Here is a 25,376-nt window from a genome sequence, read left to right on the forward strand (position 1 = left end):
CGCGGCACACCACCATGTACATCTGGCTTACATGGGTTCTGGGGAATCGAACCTAGGTCCCTAGGCTTCACAGGCAAGCGCCTTAACTGCTAAGCCATCTCTCCAGCCAACAGTATGCTTTTGTAAGACAAAGTGGGAGAGATGGCGTGGAAGGCTGTCAGGAGGGAGCCAGGAGGAAACCACTCTGTGAGGCAGTCCTGAGGAATGTGGGAGTCTGAAATTACGTTTCAATTTCCAAGGAAAATAGCGTAATTCAGAGATGGATTATATGTCTTGTTATGTAAGAAATGTGGGAAGACACTGCACTGAGTGGCTCATCTGGGACTGGCCAGGATGCAAAGTGTAGTCTGCGGTTTATAGGACAGGGCTTAGATGGCATGGTGATGTCTCAGTCTCACCTTCTCCATCTATCCAATGGGAACAACAATCATTGCCTGTCTGTCTGGGCCTGTCAGCCTCACAGCCATGTGTGAGGGGCTACGGATGTGAGTATGGGAGACATTTTCAGAGCTGTAATAAAAAAACTCCAAAATGAATGTGAAGCTTATACCATACTTTCTGATTTCCTTGCTTTGTGTTGCTTTTCTCCCTCCCTTCTCCTTCTTGGGATAGGATCTCATATAGCCAAACTGGCCTTGAAGTCACAATCCTGTCTCTACCTCCCAAGTACTAGAATTATAGGTGTGTGCCTGATGATCACACCCAGCATTTCTTCATCTTAAAACAAACAAAGAAACAAACAAAAAAAAAAACCCCAAACCCATTTTCTTTCCTTTATCAGCTACCAGCCCCACCTTTCTTTCCGGCTGCAGAACTTGTACAAGGGAGGACCGGCTGTAAAACCATTTCATGCATCTCCGGATCTTCCACTGAAACCTAAATTTAAAACTGTAATATAAGGCAATTCTCTGCTCTGGAATTAAAAGCAGCCCGTTTTTATTCAGAACTAACTGCCTTCTTATTTGGCAACCTACCATCACGATGCAATTAAGATTCCGCAGAACGTTTCCGTTTCCTAGGCACAAGATACCTTCCAAATATTTTCCCATCGAATCTCATTCAATTCTCCCAGTCAACCTGGGGAAGTGTTTTCTGTGTGATTACCAGGATGCATGGCTCCTGAGGCGACGTGAAACATTAGGACGGAAGTGGGAAGTGGGTTTCACCTGATACTTCACTAGACTCAAGAGAACGCGGTGGCTTATGAACTCTCGCCCGCTGCTCTGGCGATCAGTGCCCGAGAGCTATGGCTGTTTGTCGGTATGCCCCCCTCCACCCCACGCTCCCTCCTCCCATTGGGGCTGCTGGGCAGGAGGCACTTCATCTCGGGCTGTGCAAAGCACCAGTGAGAAACACCCTGGGGCCTTGAAGGTGAACACCTGTGATTTTCCCTGCTTCTGTGATGTGGGTAGGTCTTTCTCTAGTGGTGTGTAGGCTTTTGATCTCAGTATTGACTCATAACTTGTTCTTTTTAAAAGAAATTATTTGCAAGCAGATTGAGAATGAATATGAATGGGCATGCCAGGGCCTCTTACTGATGCAGATGAATTCCAGACGCATGCGCCACTTCGTGCATCTGGCTTTCCGTGGGTACTGGGGAATCAAACCCAGGCTGTTAGGCTTTGCGAGAAAGTACCTTAACTTCTGAGCTATCTCTCTCTAGCTTCCCATCCCTATATCTTGTTCTTTAAAGAATAAACCAGGCTGGGTGTGGTGGCACATGCCTTTAATCCCAGCACTCGGGAGGCAGAGGTAGGAGCATCACCATGAGTTCAAGGCCACCCTGTGACTACATAGTGAATTCCAGGTCAGCTTGGGCTAGAAGTGAAACCCTACCTTGAAAAACCAAAAAAAGAAAAAAGAATAACCCTATGATTACTTAGAGGTGGGGAATCTCATTGGCGTGCTTACTTTAAGAATGGAATTATCCTGTCTTGTATTTTTGGTATCATAGCCTTCCAGTAAACAGCGACGAGTGGTATTTCCTGATCCAGCGAACTCTGCCAGGTTTAGATCTGCAAAGCCCAGCTATGAAAAGAAAGATAATTATATTAATAGAATATCTAGTAGGCTTCTATCATATTCTTCTTAAAATAAACATTCACCTCATGGCTTGGCAAGTTTTCTCCAACTTCAGCCCTTTTTAGTTCTTGCCAGCATAACAGTACCTATTCTACTATGCGCTTTATATGCATCCTTAAAGGTCTGCTTTGAAATCAACATTTACTGCCCATCTATTTGTCTTAAGCATCAAAATTTTTTTTAAAAAATTAAAATTTAGGGGCTGGAGAGATGGCTTAGCGGTTAAGGCGTTTGTCTTCAAAGCCAAACGATCACGGTTTGACTCTCCAGGACCCACGTTAGCCAGATGCACAAGGGGGCGCAGGCATCTGGAGTTCGTTTGCAGTGGCTGGAGGCCCTGGGACGCCCATTCTCTCTCTCTCCCTCTCTTTCTGTCAAATAAACAAATAAATAATAAAAGAGTAGGTAGGATTCTTTCTCTTGTTTAGCAAAAAGGGCAAGGACACTCGCTACGCAAGCATGAGGGCCTGACTGACTGAGTTGGATCTCCCACACCCACGTACACGGTTGGGTGTGATCACGCACATCAGCCCAAGTCCTGCGAGGATCCTGTGAGGAGCGGGGACAGCAGCAGCTCTGGGGCTTGCTGCTCAGCCAGTGTGACTGAGAGAACCAGGTTCAGCCAGAGAGTCTGCCTCAGGGAATGACCTGGACTAATGACAAAGGGCGCTTGTTCTCCTCCAGCCTCCACATGTGTGCGGCGCCTGCAGGGCCCGTGACAGTCACTCCTACCCAGGTACAGAGAGCACAAAGGACAGGAGTGATGGGCCTCTGTACCTGCAGAGTCCACCTAAATGGATGGAAACTATTTTCTAAAAACTGTGTCTAGGGGCTGGAGAGTTGGCTTAGCAGTTAAGGCACTTGCCTGTGAAGCCCAAGGATCCAGGTTCGATTCCCCAGGACCCACGTAAAACAAATGGACAAGGTGGCACATGTGTCTGGAGTTCATTTGCAGTGGCTGGAGGCCCTGGTGTGCCCATTCTCTCTCGCTTAAATCAATAAGTAGATAAATAAATACACTTGTGCCTATACTATAGCCCACAGACTTTTTTTCTTGCCACTATTCCCTTAAAATATAACAACTATTTAAATGTACTGTATTAGGCATGACAAGTAATCTGACTTAGAATGCACAGGAGGACGTGCAGGTTACATGCAAATACTATGCTATTGCAGATCGGAGCCCCCTTGGATCTTGGTGTTGCGGGGGAGGGAGGGCCTTAGTTCCGGTCGTCTGCAGCTAGCAAGGGACAGATGTATTCAACGTGCTAACATAGCGCAGAGGAGGGCCCTTACCCACGGAGAGTGGCGGAGCCGTGAATGCGAGGCAATCCTGCCTCAGCCTTGCAGAGTGAGTGCTGGGATTACAGGTGTGAGCAACCACATCTGGCCCAATTTGCTTTAGTAAGTACACTTAAACAATTCAATTTTAAGCCTGCACATAAGTGATGAGTGACATTATGGATTCTAAGGAGTTGAAACATCTTACCTTTGCATAAGCTTTTCCACCTTTTAATTCCTGCAAAGACAACAACAACAAAAACATCATGAGGATGTCATATAATTAAGGGGTTAAAATAAATTATGTGTTAAGTGATTCTGCCTCTCCTCATTAAAATCTTCTAATGGGGCTGGAGAGATGGCTTAGCAGTTACAGCACATGCCTGTGAAGCCTAAGGACCCCAGTTCGATTTTCCAAGTCCCATGTAAGCCGGATGCGCATGGTGGCACATGAATCTGGAGTTCATTTTCAGTGGCTAGAGGCTCTGGTGTGCCTATTCTCACTCACTCACTCTCTCTCTCTCTCTCTGTCTCTAATAAATAAATAAATAAAAATAAAATCTTAAAAAGTATTCTTATGAACTAGGCATGTGGCACATGCATGCAATATCAGAGCTTGGGAGACAGAGGCAGGAAGATCAGGAGTTCAAAGCCAGCCTGGGCAACATAAGACTGTCTCTCCCTCTCATACACATTCACACAAAATTGGGCTGGAGTGATGGCTTAGTAGTTAAGGTGCTTGTCTGCAGAGCCAAAAGAACCAGGTTTGATTCCTCAGGACCCACATAAGCCCGATGCACAAGGGGGCGCAGGTGCCTGCTGCTTGTTTGCAGCAGCTGGAGGTACTGGTGTGCTCATTTTCCCTCTCCCTTTCTCTCTCTCAAATAAATAAGAATAAAATATTTTTTAAAATCTCCCAATGGGGCTGGAGAGATGGCTTAGTGGTTAGGAGCGCTTGCCTGCAAAGCCGAAGGACCCAGGTTCGAATCCCCAACACCCATGTAAGTCAGATGCACAGGGTGGCGCACTCATCTGGAGTTTGTTTGCAGTGGCTGGAGGCCCTGACATGACCATTCTCTCTCTGCCTATTTCTGTATCTCTCTCTCTCTCTTCTCAAAATGAATGAATGAATGAATAAAATAAAAAGCTTTCAATGAAGTCCAATTATGATTAGAATAAAATCCAAATTCTTTTGCTATCTTGCCCAGGTTGTCCTTGAACTAGTGGCCCTGCCTGCCTCCGCCTCCTAAGCAGTTGAGATTACAAGTATGACTATCACGTGTATCTTTAAATCTAGACTCTTTAACACGGTCAGTAAGGCATTAACTGATCTAGTGTGTCAACCCTGCCATCAAGAACATTCTCTCTCTAGTCACCAAGCCCCAGCCAGGCTGGTTTTCTGCCACTAAAACATGCCACATTTGCTGTTTGTATTGCACTGGCTTCTTTTGAAATTTTGAGCACTTTTGAACTTTTGGTTCAACACTGTTCATTTTGGAAGATTCTTAGCCTATCCCTTTCCTTTCCTTACAGGTCATCAAATACTTAAATATACCTTTTTACTGTTTATAACTTTTATACCTTTGTACAATTACTTAAGTATACCTTTATAATGTCTTCTGTTTTTAAATTTTTTTCAGCATATTCCATACCTTTTGTGCTTTATTCAGAATATTTTTTCCTTTCTTATTTTCTACTGCTGTCTTCAGTTGTAGCAAATCTGCTACTAAATCTAATTGTTGGGTTTTGTGTGTGTGTAAATTTTCTTTTTTTTTTTTAATTTTTTAATTTATTTATTTGAGCAACAGACAGAGAGAAAGAGACAGAGAGAGAGAGAGAGAGAAAGGGAGAGAGAGAAAGAGAGAGAGAGAATGGGCGCGCCAGGGCTTCCAGCCACTGCAAACGAACTCCAGATGCATGTGCCCCCTTGTGCATCTGGCTAACGTGGGTCCTGGGGAATCAAACCTCGAACGGGGCTCCTTAGGCTTCACAGGCAAGCGCCCAACCGCTAAGCCATCTCTCCAGCCCTGAATTTTCTTTCTTTTCAGGTCTGAGGACTGAACCCAGGGTCTTGTGCTTGCTAGGCAGGTGCTCTTCTGCATAACTAAATTCCTAACCTCAATATTTATTTTAAAAATATTTCTAAGCCGGGCGTGGTGGCACACGCCTTTAATCCCAGCACTTGGGAGGCAGAGGTAGGAGGATTGCTGTGAGTTCGAGGCCACCCTGAGACTCCATAGCGTATTCCAGGTCAGCCTGGGGTAGAGTGAGACCCTACCTTGAAAAACCAAAAAAAAAAAAAAAGAAAAAAAAGAGATATAGGCAGAGAGAATGGGTGTGCGCAAACAAACTCCAAATGCATGCGAACTTTGTGCATCTGGCTTTACATGGGTACTGGGGAACTGAGCCTGGGTCATTAGGCCTTGCAGGCAAGCGCCTTTATTGCTGAGTCAATTGTCCAAACACCCCACCCCTTTTTTAAACACACTTATCTTTAAATGTCAGTGAATATGTATTTTTTATATTTATCACCAATATGGGCTACATTAAAAGTGTGTCTTTGGTGGGCTGGAGAGATGGCTTAGCGGTTAAGAGCTTGCCTGTGAAGCCTAAGGACCCCGGTTTGAGGCTCGGTTCCCCAGGTCCCACGTTAGCCAGATGCACAAGGGGGCGCACGCGTCTGGAGTTCGTTTGCAGAGGCTGGAAGCCCTGGCGCGCCCATTCTCTCTCTCTCCCTCTATCTGTCTTTCTCTCTGTGTCTGTCGCTCTCAAATAAATAAGTAAATAAAAAGTGCGTCTTTGATCTTTCCAAACCTTGTATTTTATCATATAATCTTCCTTTCTGGCAATGTGGCCACATCACCTAGAATGCTTCACAAGTATGTATGAAAACCTAAATTTGGGAAGTTTCAGTGGGAACGTCAGAAAGACTCAACATTGGTTTCTCCCAAGTAGTAACTTCAAGGCAGATCACTTCCATCCAAGTGCTCGAGCTGCCTGAATTTAGTCTGGCAAAGTCTGGTGCATACAGACTCCACTCTTCCTCCTGGGATGGCAAAGGGGACTTCCCCTAACTAAAAGCTTGGGGTGTTTCCCAAGGTGCCTCATCCTTGAAGGCCCCCAGATCCCATTCTTGTCCCTTAAGATCTACTGCCACTGCAGCGTCAGCCCGGCTTCTGAGCTCTCTCCTCAGCTTCTCAGCCACAGCTTGCAAACTGGCAAATGTCTCAGCAGAAGAGCAGCGTGAGATGCCAGGCACTTCCTACTCTGGAGTCTCAGCCCCCCGAGTCCCTGCTTCCTTGGCAGCTCCTGAGGCCTTCGAGAAGCTATTTTTGACACTGGGTTTAGTTTACCTGGTTGTTTTCAGAGGGATGAGTTTGCAGTAAGATAGATGCATAAATTCAAGTTTATTTATACGGTTAGCACCTGATATGGGCTCAACTATATTCTCCCTTATGCTCTGAGACAAGAACAAGATAGGCTGAAGTCCTAACATCTAGTACCTCAGAATATGACCTTATTTAGAAGTATGTTCTTTACATATGAAATCACATGAAGATGAGGTCTTAATCTAATGGGATTGCTGTCCTTATAAAAATGGGACAACAGCCAGGCATGGTGGCGCATGCCTTTAATCCCAGCACTCGGGAGGCAGAGGTAGGAGGATTGCTGTGAGTTCAAGGCCACCCTGAGACTCCATAGTGAATTCCAGATCAGCCTGGGCTAAAGTGAGACCCTGCCTCAAAAAAAAAAAAAAATTCGGTTATTGGTACAAGGGACAAGTGCTGGAGATGGCTCGGTGGTTAAGGCATTTGTCCACAAAGCCTAAAGACCTGGGTTGGATTCCCTGGTACCTACGTAAAGCCAGATGCACAGTGGTGCAGGCATTGAGTTCTTTGCCATGGCTGGAGTCTGGTGTGCCCATTCTTTCTCTCACTGTCCTCATCTCTCTCTCTCTACTTGCAAATAAATAAATTAAATTTCTTTTTTTTCGAAAAAACAAAAACAAAAAAATGGGACAATGTGGACAAAGAGACAGACTACAGAGGGAAGATGGCCTGAAGTCAGCAGGACAAAATAGTTCCGTAAGTGGACAGTGTATCTGCATGACAAGAAAAAGCTGAAGCTACAAGAACCTGGACAGACGTGCAGCCAGAGACGAGCCCCACAGACATCGCGACCTTTCTTCTGGCCTTTAGACAAGATGATTTCTGGTGCTTTAAGACACCTACTCCAAGGTGTTTGTGATAGCAGCTCTAGAGCCAATGTGCTTAGCTTAGGTTCCATTCCTTTAGAATTGTCTCTTGGGGGCTGGGGAGATGGCTTAGCATTTAAGACACTTGCCCGGAAAGCCAAAGGACCCAGGTTTGATTACCCCGGACCCATGTAAGCCAGATGCACAAGGTGGCATGTGCATGTGGAGTTTGTTTACAGTGACTGAAGGCCCTGTCATGCCCTTTTGCACACACACTCTCTCAAATAAATGTTTTAAAAAAATATTTAAAAAAAAGAATTGTCTCTTGGTCTGGAGATTGCATAGTGGGTAAGGCACTTCCCTGTAAAAACCAAAGGACCCAGATCTGACTGCCCAGGACCCACATAAAGCCAGATGCACAAGGGGGGCAGGTGCCTGGAGTCTGTTTGCACCCTACTCCTCACCTGGCTACAACCTCAGCCTCCAGGCTTCCTTTCGGAGAAGTCTTCACCCACTCCTCCCCAATTTTATTTTATTTTATTTATTTATTTTGGTTTCTTGAGGTAAGGTCTCACTCTAGCCCAAGCTGACCTGTAATTCACTATGTAGTCTCAGGGTAGCCTTGAACTCACAGTGATCCTCTTATCTCTGCCTCCCAAGTACTAGGATTAAAGGCGTGTGCCACCAAGGCCGGCTTCCTTCCCAATTTTCTAAGCAAATGCCTGTCTGTCTGTCTGTCAAGCTGTCTTCTCTTATCTCATGGGATTTGGTGCATAGCATGGACCATCTTGCTTGTTCACACACTTACCTTTCGTCACTCAAGTCTAACCAGAAGTAAAGACCAAGAGGTCAGGAAGTCATTCTAGTTCACCTCTTTTCTTTCAGTGCCTAGAACACTATCTGACACACTATAGACACTTAGGTATCAGTGGCTGGTTTCTGCCGCTGTGTCTAGGCCACAGAGCACGTTATCACATCTTTGACTCTTGTCAACTTTTTTTTGTGGAACATGCCTTTAATACCAGCACTTGGGAGGCAGAGGTAGGAGGATCGTTCGATGCCACCCTGAGAGGACAGAGAATTCCAGGTCAACCTGGGCTAGAGTGAGACCCTACCTCAAAAAATAAAACATAAACAACATAAAAGCTCAGACTTTTTCTTTTTAAAAACTTATTTATTTATAAGAAAGGGAGAGAGAGAGAGAGACACAGAGAAAGACAGAACATGGGCATGCCAGGGTATCTTGCCTCAGATGCATGCGCCCACAAGGGTGTGCATCTGGCTTTACGTGAGTACTGGGGAACTGAGCCAGAGGCCCGCAGGCTATATTAAAAAAACAAAGCGCCTTTAACTGCTGAGCTATTATCCTCAGCCCTTGTCAATTTTTTATTTATTTATTTATTTATATTTTTTTGGTCAAGGCAAGGTCTCACTCTAGCCCAGGCTGACCTGGATTTCACACTGTAGTCCCAGGCTGGCCTCAAATTCATGGCGATCCTCCTACCTCTGCCTCTCAAGTGCTGGGATCCAATGTGTGCACCAGCACCCCTGGCCCCTTGTCAACTTTGATAAGCGAAATCTTTGATGAACCTCCTCCTTCAGCCTCCTCAGCGCTGGGATTAAAGGTGTGCACCACCATACCTGGCCTGTGACTAAGTTCACTCTGCAGATGGGGGTGACTACTGGGGAGACTGGAAAGTCATCACAGTGCTGAGAGAAAGTGAGAGTTCAGAGCTCAGCAGCCTCCAAGGCTCAATGACCACTGTGGAAGAAGGGGACGGGGGCAGAAAGAACGTAAGAGCCAAAGTGGTCATGTATTTGGAGTTCATATGTACTGGCCAGAGAACCTGGTGTGCTCCTTTTCTCTCCTTCTCCTTCTCCCCCCCCCCCCTCTCTCTCTCTCTCTCTCTCTCTCTCTCTCTCTCTCTCTCTCTCTCTCTCCCTCTCTCCCTCTCTCTCTCTCTGTCTACTCACAAGTAAATAACTAAAATAAAATAAAACCCAGGCATGGTACAACTTTAATCCCAGCATTCAGGAAGCTGAGGTAGGATCACCATGAGTTTGAGGCCAGCCTGGGCTACAGGGTGAGTTCCAGAGTAGCCAGGTTAGAGTGACACCCTGCTTCAAAAGAAAACAGAGACAAGACCCCAAAGACAAGTATATCCCCCAAACCATGGACTTGTAATCAGAAAGACTTGAGTTTGAGTCTTTCTGTTACCATTTATTAACAATGTCAATTTGGGCAAGTAACTTCATTTCTTTGAGCCTTGTTTTTTTTTTTTTTTTTTTACTGAAAAATGGAGAAAGTAGCACCCAATTTCAGAATTGTTATCTGACATTAATTTTTAAATACAAAATCCCTAGAACAATGTCCATAAAGAAGAGGAATTCAATAAATGGCAGGATATAAACACACACAGTCCCCAAACTAACACAAATGAGGTTAATACTCTTATCTCCAGAGAGCTTGAGGGGAAGGTTCTTGAACATTTTGATTTATAACTTGTCTCTTTACCATGTCTCCCTGTTGCAACGGTGAAGCAAAATACAACAGCTCTAACGTGAAAGCAAGTTAAATAAAGCAAGTTAGTGGCTGTGGAGCTAAATATGGTTTCAGAGAAGGGAGGAATCATAGGCTGTTTTTGTACCTTCCTTACAGATACCCTGTAGACACAAGGATCCAGGATGCCCGTGGTGGCACTGGCGCTCATTTTGCACATAAACGAGAACTTCTTTCTCCAGTGAACGCAGTTTGCTTGCACCACCTCCCTGGACGGAAAAGAAAAGGACAGTTACTTCTTATTGATGACACACCTTCACTCGAGTCTACAAATTCGAAACCAGTATTTGTAAACAGTGGAACATGAATAGTTGAGACTGAGATAATTTACTTATAACTTCACTCAGTATCAAGGGGGGCACCATGATTCATTGCACACATTTCATGTGTGTTGATTACATGCTAGATGTTTACAATACAGAGGTGTCTTAGCAGTTAAGGTGCTTGCCTGTGATGCCTAGGGACCCAGGCTGGATTCCCCAGTACCCATGTAAGCCAGATGCCCAAGGTGGCACATGCGTTTGGAGTTTGTTTGCAAGTGGCTACAGGCTCTGGTAAACCCATTCTCTCTCTTTTTTTTTTTTTTTTTTTTTTGGTTTTTTGAGGTAGGGTCGCACTCTAGCCCAGGCTGACCTGGAATTCACTATGGAGTCTCAGGGTGGCCTCGAACTCATGGCAATCCTCCTACCTCTGACTCCCGAGTGCTAGGATTAAAGGCATGTGCCACCACGCCCGGCCTATTCTCTCTTTATCTGCCTCTTTCGTTCACTCTCTTTTTCAAATAAATAAATAAACAAATAAAATATTAAATTTAAAATACAGATGAACAACTGGCTGGGGACATAGCTCAGTTGGTAGCATGCTCGCCTAGTATTCCTGTAATCCCAGCACTTGGGAGATGGAGGCAGGAGGATCACAAGTTCAAGGTCATCCTCTGCTCTATCAGAAGTTCAAGGCCAGTCTGCGATACATGAAATCCTATCTCCAAAACAAAACAAAACAAACAAAAAACTCCATAACCACCAACAACATGAAAGACAAAGGGGGGAGGGCTCATGAAAATCTAAGAGGGTATGAATAATCACATGGAAACCCGCTTTTTTGGACAATGGCGTGTCCAGAAATCATAGATGGTTGGTAGAAAATTTTCAGTGTTAGGTGAGTTGTTGGCCAGGGAGGTCCCCGATGCCCCCAAAACATTACAGGCCCTTGCAGAGGCTCTTAGTCTGGAGTTGGGTTGCAGTGGCTAGAGGCCCTGTTGCACCCATTCTCTCTCTGTATCTGCCTCTTTCTCTCAAATAAACCCATCGATAAATAGATTTTTTTAAAACGATAAAGAGCAGAGTTCCTAACATTGTAGGCCTCAGGCTTTGCTTAGTGCGAGAGACATAAATACAGCAACCCTCAAGTACAAAGGTGACTGTTAGCAAGACTCAGGCTAATCAGCAACAGGAGCCAGCATGTAGTGAGGGTGCCCAGCGTGCCGCTTCATCCCAGCCAGCCCTAATCATTTCATGATCTGCACGGCGTGCCCGGGAGGGAAGCTAACGCAAGTCATTCAGATCGAATGGCAGGCCCGCATTCAAACCAAGCCCACTTAAGGCCGAAGTCCCCCTCCACGGCCCCAAACCCCATTATCTTCCCAACAATTTTGTTCTTTCACGTTTCCTGACTTTTATACATGCTGTTCTCTGTACTGCTCTGTGGAGGCTCCAGGGGCTTAGCCTTAGAAAAGATATAATTATCTGTTATATAGTTATATAATTGCACAAGAGAACAGAATTCTGTTAACAGAGGAAGGAGAGGGAGAGATATGAGGAGAAAGAATGAGAATGGGAAAATAAAAGCCAAAAATGCTGAATAAAGTACAAGAGCTTCTCTTGATTGTATGGTTTCAACGGACACAGGCAAGAGAGCTCAGGTTGAATAAGTTTGATTTTCTTACATACAGACTCTTTTTAGAAATATTTTATATAGTCAGGCATACTGGCCTTTAATCCCAGCACTCGGGGGTTAGAGGAAGGAGGATCGCCATGAGTTTGAGGCCACCCTGAGACTACATAGTGAATTCCAGGTCAGCCTGGGCTAGAGAGACACCCTACCTTGAAAAAACAACAACAACAAAAAACTTTATTTCAGTGACAGAGAATGGGCACACCGGGGCTTCTAGACACTGCCAACAAATTCCAAATGCATGTGCCACCTTTTGCATTTGGCTTATGTGGGTCTGAGGAATCAAACCTGGGTCCTTAGGCTTCATAGGCAAGCGCCTTAACTGCCAAGCCATCTCTTCAGCTCCTTAGTTCTTTCGTAAGAAAATTAAGGGCTGGAGAGATGGCTTAGCGGTTAAGGCGTTTGCCTGCAAAACCAAAGGACCAAAGTTTGATTCCCCAGGACCCACGTAAGCCAGATGCACAAGATGGCACGTGTGTCTGGAGCACGTTTGCAGTGGCTGGAGGCCCTGGTGCGCCCATTCTCTGTCTTTTCTCTCTCAAATGAATGAATGAAATTAAATATTAAAAAAGAAAGAACTAAGCAGGATAACTCCTCTGAAGCACTGGGGCCTCATTGGTGAGTTGGAAATTTAGATAAAGGCCTGAGGACGGGACAAACTGCTGGCAGAATGGCGGTTGTCAACATGAGGCTACCTCAGAGAAGACAGTGAAATTGTATTAGGACTACTCAGATTAGTTTTATGAATAAATAAACTTTTATTTTTATTATTTATTTATTTTGAGGTAGAGTCTCACTCTAGCTCAGGCTGACCTGGAATTCACTATGTAGTCTCAGGGTGGCCTCAAATTCACGGCAATCCTCCTATACCTCTGCCTCCCGAGTGCTGGGATTAAAGGCATGTGCCACCATGCCTGGCTAATAAATAAATTTTTAAATATTAGTAAGTAATGAAAATAATAAGGACTCCCATTACAGCCAGCTTTTTGTTACTTGGACAACCATCCAACCAGACACAGCTTATGAGAGGAAGGAGTTGATTTCAAGTTTACAAAATCCAGGGGCAAGCCCATGACTGGTGGGAGCAGCTGCTGGCTTTCCGAGATCCACATGGAGAGAAACAAACGCAGCAAGTGGACACGGGCACCCATGGGCACCCGTGGGCACCCGTGGGCACCCGCTCCAGCAGGCACGAGCCCCAGAGCCCCAGCTGCTCTGAGCACGCGCACCCTAGGGCTGGACTCCAAGATCCACCCCAGTGGCATGCCCCCTCAAGCAGGGATCTGCCTGCTAGGGGCTGAGGTTGCAAGCGCAGTTTTAATCAAGCACCTGCGTCTGGGGGGCGTTTTGTAGTCAGCTCCAAGGTGCTAGCATGAACATCTAACCAGACATAGCTGATGGGAGGAAGGGATTCATTTTGGCTTCCAAGTCCAGGAGAAACTATCAATGGTAGAAGCAGCTGCTGGCTGCTGCCGACAGAAGCAGAGAGAAACAAGTGCAGCAAGCAGAGCCCCAACAGCAGCCAACACGAACCCCAGAGCTCACACTGCTCTCTCAAGACCTTTGCCTCAAAATCAAGATCACACACCAACGCGCCTTAGGGCTGGACCCCAGGATCTGCCCCCAGTAATACTTCCTCCGGACAGCTGGAGACCCAAGTTACAAGCTTATATTTGAATAGAATACCTGAATCTTTGGGGCCATACATTTATATTATTTATTTATTTGAGAGAAAGAGACAGGGAGATTGAGCACCAGGGCCTCTAGCCACAGGAAATGAACTCCAGATGCATGAGTCACCTTCTGCACCTGGCTTATGTAGGTCCTGGGGAATCGAACCTGGGTCCTTTGGCTTTGCAGGAAAACACCTTAACTGCTAAGCCATCTCTCCAGCCTGGGCCTACATTTAAATTATCACATTCAAACTACCATCCCCCCTTAACTTTATTTGTTCTTTCACAATTTCATAAAACACATACACACACACACAATTTTGTTCATATAAACCTCCCCATTTATCCTTTTTTTTTAAACATATTTTATTTATTTATTTGAGAGAGAGAGAGAGAAGGAGAGGGAGAGAATGAGCATGCCAGGGCCTCCAGCCACTGCAAACAAACTCCAGATGCATGCGCCCCTTGTGCATCTGGCTTACGTGGGTCCTGGAGAATCAAACTGGGATCCTTTGGCTTTGCAGGCAAATGCCTTAACTGCTAAGCCATCTCTCCAACCTCCCCTTTATCCTTTCTTATCCCCCTGCCATTCCTGCTGAATCCCTTTTTCTTCCCACCACTTATCAGTGAATACAGCACTGAAGAGAATGACTCCCCCTCACCCAGCAACCATTACCTACCTACCCAGGGTACAGTAGGGCCTTATGAAGCCCTCCCCCATCCAGGACAGAAAGTCAACTGACCCAATATTGGGCAGGTAACCATAGCTGCTGTGAACAGCCCAGAACTTTAAACTGTTGATTTTCTCCAAACAGCTCTTGCTTGGTCTCAAGACTTGCTGAAGCCATCAGCCACAATTTCTGAAGCTCCTAAGAAAGGCATGCAAATATGAGATGACATGGTCTCTTCAGGAATATGCTGAGCTTCCTGTCACCAAGACCACTGACATATAACCAGCTATCAAGAAATAATATCAGCAGATTAGGGAGATATCTGAGCGGATACAATACTTGACTTGCAAGTATGAAGACCTGCATTCGCTCCCCATACGTAACCCATGTAAAATGCAGGATGATGGTCCAACCCCACAATCCTACTATTGTTGAGGGGGTGGAGACAAGAGAATCCCTGAAGCTTGCTGGCTGGCCCATCTAGAGTCATTGGTGAGCTCCAGGCCAATGACAGACCCTGTTTCAAAAAGAGATGGAGAGATGGCTTAGCGGTTAAGCGCTTGCCTGTGAAGCCTAAGGACCCCGGTTCGAGGCTCAGTTCCCCAGGACCCACGTTAGCCAGATGCACAAGGGGGTGCACAATTCGTTTGCAGTGGCTGGAGGGCCTGGCGTGCCCATTCTCTCTCACTTTCTCTCTTTGCCTCTTTCTCTGTCTGTCACTTTCAAATAAATAAACATAAAACAAAAAATTTAAAAAAAAAAAAAAAGAGATGGACAGTGTCCCTGAACATAATACCTGAGGTTGTCCTCTGGCCTAAATACACACATGTGCAAGTGAACCTCCTCACACTCACACAAATACACGCATATATGTGTATGTATACATAAGTACATACGTACAAATGCGTGCATACCACACATATGCAAAGAGAGAGAGAGAAACAAGGAGCTGGAGAGCTGGCTTAGCAGTTAAGGTGCTTGACTTTAAAACCTAAAGACCCAGGTTCAAGTCCCCAAATCCCACATAAACCAGATGCACAAGGTGCCACACGCGTCTGGAGTTCGTTTGCAGTGCTGGAGGCCTTGGCGTGCCCATATTCTCTCTCTCTCCGTCCCTCCCTCTTTTTCTTTCTCTCAAATAAAATTAATAAAAAAGAGAAACAATATTTAAAATACTCGTTATTTTACTTTCCTTTGAAAATCCTACGTAACCTAGCTGAAGATGGCCCATACTCTCCAAATTTGCTAAGTTAGAAAAACAGAAAAAGTCCAGGTGTTATCTCATCTGGAGACAAAAATAAGTGGCCCAGGCCAGACAAGTGATAACAAATTTAGCATATTGAGGAAATCTGAACCTCATGCTGCTAATGTTGAAAACCGCCAGTGGAATCTTAAAGGTCCTGTTTGAGAAGCAGTCCTCCTTGACTCCCTCACAAGGCCTCTGTGGCCTGAATGGCTGGAGGGCAGGTATCAGCAATAACGTGCTGGCTTCTGGCTGGGAGGAATGCAAGGTGACTCAGTGCTGAGCCTCTTCCCTAGCCGGGCTCCTGACATCGCCAGAAACCAGGTGTATGTTCATCAAGGAGATGCGGGGAAAATATTTCTGGGGCAATGCAAGCAGCCTCAAAATAAAGCTTTAATGAGTTGGACGGTGAATGCTGGGATTAAAGGTGTGAGCCAGCATGCCCAGTCTTCCTTTTCTTAGTAGTAACTCACATAAGCACAGATATTAAATGAAATAAGCTCTTTTCATTTTTAACATCAAAAATAGCTCTGGATTGGGCTGGAGAGATGGTTTAGCGGTTAAGCGCTTGCCTGTGAAGCCTAAGGAGCCCAGTTCGAGGCTCGACCCCCCAGGACCCACGTTAGCCAGATGCACAAGGGGGCGCACGTGTCTGGAGTTTGTTTGCAGTGGCTGGAAGCCCTGGCGCGCCCATTCTCTCTCTCTCTCTCTTTCTCTCTCTCTGTCACTCTCAAATAAATAAGAATGAACAAAAAAATTTTTTAAAAAGCTCTGGATTATTAAAAATCACTTCAAATTAAAAAAGGTTTGGGGGTGGGATAGACAGCTCAGCAGTTAAGGTTCTTGCTTGCAAAGTAATGACCTGGTTTGAGTCCCCAGTACCCACATAAAGCCAGATGTACAAAGTACTGCATGCATCTGGAGTTTGTTTGCAGCAGCTAGAGAGCCAGAGGAGCTGGAGTGCCCATTTTCTCTCTTTCTCTGTCCTTACACACACACACACACACACACACACACACACACACACACACACACAACATTTTGGATAGTGGATATCTCATACCTGTAATTTCAGCATTGAGAAACTAAAGCAGAGTACTGCCATTTGTTTGAGGCCAGCTTGGGATATAGTTTGAAATGCTGTCCCAAGAGAGAAAAACAGGGCTGGAGAAGATGGCTTAACAGTTAAAGCATTTGTCTGCAAAGCCAAAGGACCCCAGTTTGATTCCCCAGGACCCATGTAAGCCAGATGCACAAGGAGACGCATGCATTTGGAGTTCTTTGCAGTGGCTGGAGGTCCTGGTGCGCCTATTCTCTCTCTCAAATAAATAAATAAAATATATTTTTGACAAAAAAAGAGAAAAAAAAAAACAGGCTAACGTTTTGTGTGCCTACGGCAGTTGCCCAGAGTCTTCCTTTTTTTTTTTTTTGAGGTAGGGTCTCACTCTAGCCCAGACTGACCTAGAATTCACTATGGAGCCTCAGGGTGGCCTCGAACTCACAGTGATCCTCCTACCTCTGCCTCCCGAGTGCTGGGATTAAAGGCGCAAACCACCACGCCCGGCTCAGAGTCTTCCTTTATATTCTGCACGTACACACACAGCTGTGAGAAAGCCATCCAAACTAAGCAAACCCAAAACGTGGCAAAGTTGGATTGTGACCAGTCGTTTGTTGTACTGACAGGTGACCATGGAAACACACGCAAACTACTTGGCAACTGAGACAAAAGTCACATTAGTAAATGCTTCCCGTTAGGTGAGTCATTAATTTCCTATGAGTTTTAGGCAGTTGCTCAACCACTTTCAAGAAATAACACAACTGGAGTATGATTTGTGTTCAGACTGGGGAAAGCTAAGTATTCCTACGATAACATGATATAGCTGTTGAAATAAACATGAAACAAGCAGAGGACTCAGAAAAAGATAAAGTTGTTACTGCCATTGTTTTGTTTCACAAATGTCAAAGAAAATCTAGAAAAATGATTAAAAATAAAACCCAAGTTAGAGCCGGGCATGGTGGCACACGCTTTTATTCCTAGCACTCGGGAGGCAGAGGTAGGAGGATCACCGTGAGTTCAAGGACATCCTGAGACTACACTGTGAATTCCAGGTTAGCCTGAGCTAGAGTGGGACCCTACCTCGGAAAAACCCAGATAAATAAATAAATAAAACCCAGGATAAGATGAAAATAGGTGGACCTAATCTTTGTCACTACTTAAGTTATTATGCCGGCCAACTTCATTATCATTCTCAGAAAAACTAGTAAATTTTGTCATGCCTTAGTAATTCAAAATATTTTAAACTTTCTAGAAGGAGTGATTAAAAAAAAAAAATGCTACAAAGAACGCAAGTGTTAGCCAGAGAGTACTGCATGGAGGTTAAGAGCTTGTGCCCAGAGCAGTGTGGGTTTAACCCTTGCCTCTGCAACCTGCCTGCTGACATACCAACACACTGTCTAACCTCTCCACATCTGCATTTCCTCCTCCCAGAAAGGAGGATGACAGCTGCCTGCACCTCACAGGAACGTGATATAAGCAAATAAATTCTAACAGTGCTCAGAACACAGTCTCACAGTGCATCTCAATAATAAATGCTACAAGTGGTCACTTTCCAGGATAGATGCAATTCTTTCTTTTTTTTTTTTTTAATTAGACAGAAAATTAGTGTGCCAGGGCCTCCAAACATGTGTACTATCTCGGGCGTCTGACTTACATGAGACCTGGAGAGTGGAAGGTAATTAGGCTTTGCAGGCAAGCATCTTAACTGCTAAGCCATCTCTCTAGCCTTATGTAGTTTTTTTTTAAATATTTATTTTTATTTATTTATTTGAGAGTGACAGAGAGAGAAAGGCAGATAGAAAGAATGGGTGTGCCAGGGCCTCCAGCCACTGCAAACAAACTCCAGATGCAAGAGCCCCCTTGTGCATCTGGCTAACATGGGTCCTGAGGAATGGAGTCTTGAACTGGGGTCCCTAGGTTTCACAGGCAAGCACTGAACTGCTAAGCCATCTCTCCAGCCCTCAACCTTATTGTTTGGGACGGGCTGTCTTACTGAATCTAAATCTCATTGATTTGGCTAGATTACCCAGAGAGTACAGTAAGCTCCAGCGATCTTCCTGCCTCTGCCTCTCCAGTGCTGGGCCTATGGTGCACGCCATCACACCCGGCATTCTGTGTGGGCTCTGGGGGTCACACTTCAGGTCCTCAGGCTTGCATGGCAAGCACTTTGCCCTCTGATATATCTCCCCAGTCCCCAGGAAATATTTTTAAAAAAGCAGTCTCCCACAGTAGCAAGTGTGGGAGCAGGTGAAAAAGAAATTCATCCCTTCTGTAGCAATGTGAGTGAACCTGAGGGATACTGTTAAGTGATGTAACCCAGACGCAGACCAATCATCAGCTATGTGTCATCTGAAAGAAAGGCGGTTTCTTTCAAGAAATGAATTCAGTTTCATAGCTACATGAATTCCATTTAGCAGCACTTCTACACCTTCTGGAAAGAACAACGCAGATGCAGAAGACACGATAAGCGTGAAACAGAAAATGATTCCAAAAGGATAACCTAAGGAAGGACCGGACACTAAAAATGAGAATATACCACATAACCTAGGAAAATTTAATAAAAAGTAAATTAAGCAAAGCTTCAGTTTTTAAATATATTTTATTTGGGCTGGAGAGATGGCTTAGCGGTTAAGCGCTTGCCTATGAAGCCTAAGGACCCAGGTTCAAGGCTTGATTCCTCAGGTCCTACGTTAGCCAGATGCACAAGGGGGTGCATGCGTCTGGAGTTCGTTTGTAGTGGCTGGAGGCCCTGGGGCGCCCATTCTCTTCTCTCTCTCTCTCTGCCTCTTTCAAATAAATAAATAAATAAATAAAACAAAAAAATTTTAAAAAATATTTTATTTATTTGAAAGAAAGAGGAAGAGGGAGAGAGAGAGAAAGAGAGAGAATAGGCATGCCAGGGCCTCCAGCCACTGCAAACGAACTCCAGACACAGGTGCCCCCTTGTGCATCTGGCTTATGTGGGTCCTGGAGAATCAAACTGTGCTCCTTTGGCTTTGCAGGCAAATGCCTTAACTGCTAAGCTATCTCTCCAGCCCAACTTCCAGTTTTAATAAGGTAAAAATCCTGCCAGGAGATGGTGACATTCTGAAAAGGGTAGAATTATGCAGACAGTAAGAGAATTTGGGGTGGGTCGGGTGGGGGGAGAAACAGGTGGGGCACAGAAGGTATTTGGGGGCAGTATACAAGGTACTCTATAGTGGATACACTTGTTAAGATCCCCCCAAATGTGCACCACCAGGTGTGAATCCCAATGTAAACTACGGACTGTGAGTGACATTGGGCCAATGTGAGTTCACCAATGGTAAGGCATGTCACCATTCCCGGAGTGGGGATATTCACAGCAGAGGGTGCTTTGTGCTGTTGGCCATGAGAAATTTCTGTACCATCTGTTCAGTTTTGCTAAGCTAAAACTGCTCTGAAAAATAAAATCCATTAAAAATAAGACTTATAAGGGCTGGGTGTGGGGGCACAGGCCTTTACTTTAATCCCAGCACTCGGGGAGGCAGAGGTAAGATTATTGCCATAAGTTCAAGGCCACCCTGAGGCATAGTGAATTCCAGGTCAGCCTGGGCCAGACAAAGACCCCACCTTGCAAAGTGAAAAAAATAAACGAGACTACAGGAAAGAAAATATTTCCCCACAGCTTTTAAAAACAAGCAACAAAGGAATAACTTTTTAGAACTCAGAAGTTGGTGTGAACTGTAAAATTCTCTACCCAGTCAAAATCATCTCTCAGAGATGAAAACAAAGAAAAAACTAGCACTTGGGAACCCTATTTGAATGAGATAAAATACGAAAATAATAAAAAGTTAAGAACTCAAGAATTTAGGTTAAAAAACCAAATTAGGGGCTGGAGAAATAGCTAGGTCAGCAATTAAAGGTGCTTGTTTGCAAAGCCTCTGTCCTAGGTTCAATTCCTCAGGGCCCATGTAATGCTAGGTACACAAAATGGCACATGTGCCCGAAGTTCCCCTGTGGTGGGTAGACCCTAGTGTGTACCCCCGCCCCTCTCTCACAAGTAAATGATTTTTTAAAAAAGAAAAAAGTACTTCTAAACAAAAAGACTCTGTCTTTGTGGATATTCCCAGAATGTGGAAAAATAATACCTACAGTTTCTGTGACCACAGATCTGATCAGCCAGTTTCCAGATCAAGAAATACAGGGCTTGCTGGTGATATAGCTCAATGGCAGAGTGCTACCCTAGCATGCTTAAAGCCTTAGATCAGTCACCATTACCATCAAAAAACAAAATTAGCTGGGCGTGTTGGTGCACGCCTTTAATCCCAGCACTTGGGAGGCAGAGGTAGGAGGATTGCCATAAGTTCAAGGCCACCCTAAGATGACAGAGTTAATTCCAGGTCAGCCTGGACCAGAGTGACACCCTACCTCGAAAAACCAAAAAAAAAAAAACCAAAACCAAAAAACAAAATTATGGCTGCTTTTATATGTAGGTGAAAAGACAAATCCTTCATCTACATATTCAACTGTCTGACCACAACCTCTCTGTGCCCAAAGCTGGCCTTGAATTCGTAATCCTCCTGCCTCAGACTCCCAAGCAGCTGAGATTCCAGGCCTGGCTCTGCCTACTCCCTCTCAAATCTGATCCCCTATTGTTCCTCACCAGCCCCCAACAAGCAATGGCTCTTCCTTACCGTCCTTCAATTAAGCCTTCAGGCCGTCCTTTCTCTAGGATGCTCACTGCCCTTCCCCCACACGGTAGGAAGGAGAGAGGATGGACTTTACACTCAACAGATCTGGGCCTGAGTTTTGTTTTAACATTCAACTGATGAATAAACTACTTCTCTCTACATAAGTTTCCTCTTTTATGAAATATTTTGTGGTCAGCTGTATTGGTAATCACATGTTTTCTGCATCTACAAAGTGGCTATAAAACCTTGTCCTTCACTGGACATTGTTCCAAGGATGTAAGTCACACCCAGGTTCAAAGAGTAAGCCAAAATTTTAGACTTGTGCTTAAAAAAAAATGTGTGTGTGTGTGTGTGTGTGTGTGTGTGTGTTTTGGTTTTCAAGGTAGGGTCTCACTCTAGCCCAGGCTGACCTGAAATTCACTATGGAGTCTCAGGGTAGCCTCGAACTCACAGCAATCCTCCTACCTCTGCCTCCCAAGTGCTGGGATTAAAGACATGCACCAACACGCCCTTAAAAAATATATTTATTTGAGAGAGAGAAAGAAAGAGGCAGATAGAGAGAATGGGTGTGCCAGGGCCTCTAGCAAGTGCAAATGAACTCCAGACACATGTAGCCCCTTGTGCATCTGGCTTACGTGGGTCCTGGGGAGTCAATTCTGGGTCCTTGGGCTTCACAGGCCAAGGCCTTACCTGTTAAGCCATCTCTCAACTCAGACAGCGAGAAGAAATGTAAACCAGATCCTGGGGGGCTGTGCGAGGGGTTCTTTCTCCTTCCTTGTGCTTCCGTACCCCTCTCTGTCTTTCCGGCCTGCCTAGATGTGTCTGTGCGGGGCGGACGCAGAGAGGACGGCGACTTTGGCCAGCAAGGACGAAGCCACAGATCCACAGGAGACAGGCATTTGTGCCGCATATGAACACAGTTAGCAATAATGTGCAATTCCAAATAGCTGGCAGGCAGATTTAAAAACAGCCTTGCCACAATGAAATAATAAATACTTGAGGTGATACGTGGTTTAATTAGCTTGGCTTGATCCCCCATGATGGGCAAAATCATACTATCCACCATAAATAGACACAGTGACTTTATTCATTAAAAATAATGCTTAAGGCCGGGTGTGGTGGCGCACGCCTTTAATCCCAGCACTCGGGAGGCAGAGGTAGGAGGATCGCCATGAGTTCGAGGCCACCCTGAGACTACATAGTGAATTCAGGTCAGCCTGGGATAGAGTGAGACCCTACCTCAAAAAATCAAAAAACCAATAATAATAATAATAATAATAATAATAATAATAATAATAATAATGCTTAAGGGTTGGAGAGATGGATCAGTGCTTAAGGTACTTGACTGCAAAACCTAACAACTGGGGTTCAATACCCCGGTACCCATGTAAAGCCAGGTGCATAAAGTGGAGAATGTATCTGGAGTTCATGTGCAGTAGTTTCAGGTCCCGGCGTCCCATTATCCTATTCTCTGTATGTGTGTGTATGTGTTTGCTTGCAAATAAATAAAAATAATGACTAAAAGGAACATTAGATGGCATATTTGTGCTTTACACCCAAAGTGGTGCAAGCATCTGGAGTTCACTTGTACTGGCAAGAGGCCCTGGGTATTCCCATACTCTTTCTGATTCTCTACTTGAAAATAGGTAAATAAAAAAAATTTTAAATTAGTATTAAATGTCTAGGTTAGCACACAAAGCAATGAATTTCTCCATGACATTTTCATACCTATGTGTCATTATACTTTGTTCTCATTTCCTCCATGGCCTTCCTCCTCCTCGTCTTCCCTCCCTCCTCTGGCTGGCTCCCCTTTCTTCTCCCAGTCAGTTCCAATTTCTGCTTTTTAAATTACATTCAAGCCGGGTGTGGTGGCGCACGCCTTTAATCCCAGCACTCAGGAGGCAGAGGTAGGAGGATCGCCGTGAGTTTGAGGTCACCCTGAGAATACATAGTGAATTCCAGGTCAACCTGAGTCAGAGTGAGACCCTACCTCAAAAAACCAAAAAAAATAAATTAATTAATTACATTCCATTATCCTATTTATTGCCTATTTAAACTTTTATTTATTTGAGAAACAGATATTTGAGAGACAGGGAGAGAAAGAGGCAGAGAGAGAAACAGAATAGGGGTACCAGGGCCTCTAGCCACTGCAAGCAAAATCCAGATGCATGAGCTCCCTTGTGCATCTGGCTTTATGTGAGTCCTGGGGAGCAGAACCTAGGTCCTTTGGTTTTGCAGACAAGCGCCTTAACTGCTAGGCCATCTCTCTGGCACTTATGGCCTCTTTTAAGGTCTCTTTCTCCTCTCTCATGGCCCCTTTTATTTGCTTGCCAGCAGAGAGAGATAGAATACAGAGGCAGAGAGAATGTGTGTGCCAGGGCCTCTAGCCACTGCAGACAAATTCCAGATGCATGCACCCCTCTGTGCATCTGGCTTTACATGTGGATGGGGAATTGAACTCAGGTCATTAGCCTTTTTCAGGCAAGTACTTTAAGTGCGAAGCCATCTCTCCAGCCCTATTTTCAGTTTTTTGAGGAATCTGAATACTGATTCCCATTGTGGCTGCACAAGTTTGCATTCCCACTAGTAGCGTATAAGGGTTACCCCTCCCCCCACATTCTCTCCACTATTTGTTATCAACTTATTTTCTTGACGATAGCTATTCTGATTTGGGTGAAAGGGAATTTTGGAGCAATTTTAATTTGAATTTTCTAGGTAGCTAAGAATGTTGACCACTTTTTCAAGTGTTTATTGGCCATTTGTATTTCTTCTTTTGAGAATTGCCTATTCAGTTCACACTGGATGGGCTATTTCTTGAGCAGCAGGCACCTGCTGGGCATTTCCTGCTGACACTGTTCCCAGCACAAATAGATTTCATGTTTATGTATCATGTTGCATAACCTGACCTGCCGGACACCGCTCCTCACAGAGGGTGAGTTAGGGAGATTACAATAAGTGCTTAAAACAGTTTCTTAATAATCTTTGAATGCTGAACTGATGCTTTATGGAAGCAACAAAATACCAGCAGAGTTATGTGGTAGCTACGTTTTACAATAGTTAACTTGTATATTGGTTTTGAGGTAGGGTTGCACTACAGCTCAGGCTGACCTGGAATTCACTATGTAGTCTTAGGGTGGCCTCGAACTCACGATGATCCTCTTACCTCTGCCTCCTGAGCGCTGGGATTAAAGGTGCTTGCCACGACACCTGGCTAACTTGGTCTATTTTTGTACTCATTACTAGTTGGTACTAATGTAGTTGCTCAAAGCAGTAAATGGTAAGTGATGACATTACGATGACAGCTGAGCTCCTGGTTGCTTCAGAAGCCTTGTACTTTATCGTGATGGTGAACTGCATGTATTTTCAAAGGCGTATTGTCTACATTACTAGCTTGATGGCTAATCATGTACTTCTGTTATCAGAGATGATAAGGTAATTCACAGTTGCTTATGAAGGTTTCTTGGGCAGCAGCAAAAGCTCTGTCAGCAGGATCCTAGTCTGAACCCCATAACCCACCTAAAAATGCCCAGTGTTGTGGCACATGCTTGTAATCCTAGTGATGGGAAGCTGGGGACAAGTCACCCCTGGGCTCAAGAGCCAGCTTAATCTAGCCTAACTGGTAAGCTCCAGACCAACGATAGGACCTGTCTTAAAAAGATGAGGGACTACATAGATGGCTTAGTGGTTAAGGAGCTTGCCTACAAAGCCAAAAGATCAGGTTTGAATCCCCAGGACCCACGTAAGCAGATGCACAAGGTAGCGCATGCATCTGGAGTTCGTTTGAGCAGCTGAAAGCCCTGGTGCACCCATATTCTCTCCCTCTTTCTCTCTCCCTTTTAAATAAATAAACAACAAAAAAAATTTTTTTTAAAAAGAAGGACGGCAACTGAGAGGGATGATACCCAAGGATATTCTCTGGATTCCACGTGAACTTGCATGTACACACATATATACACATGTGAACAAAAATTTTTTAAATGTTACCTTTAAAAAAAAAAGATGCTTGGGG

At 44.8% G+C, this 25,376-nt stretch overlaps 1 protein-coding gene across 1 annotated transcript in view; it reads right to left on the bottom strand.

The window, feature by feature from the left end:
- Window positions 1-25,376, bottom strand: part of Fam102b (family with sequence similarity 102 member B) — a 72,126-nt gene that overhangs the window by 25,683 nt on the left and 21,067 nt on the right. The window contains exons 2-4 of the mRNA XM_045138730.1: window positions 10,207-10,327; window positions 3,572-3,601; window positions 1,912-2,028 (exon numbers count right to left, since the gene is read on the bottom strand). Coding sequence (XP_044994665.1) covers window positions 1,912-2,028; window positions 3,572-3,601; window positions 10,207-10,327 — 268 coding nt within the window. The remainder of the gene's footprint in view (window positions 1-1,911; window positions 2,029-3,571; window positions 3,602-10,206; window positions 10,328-25,376) is intronic.

This window comes from Jaculus jaculus, chromosome 19, assembly GCF_020740685.1.
Source record: "Jaculus jaculus isolate mJacJac1 chromosome 19, mJacJac1.mat.Y.cur, whole genome shotgun sequence".
Taxonomy (NCBI): domain Eukaryota; kingdom Metazoa; phylum Chordata; class Mammalia; order Rodentia; family Dipodidae; genus Jaculus; species Jaculus jaculus.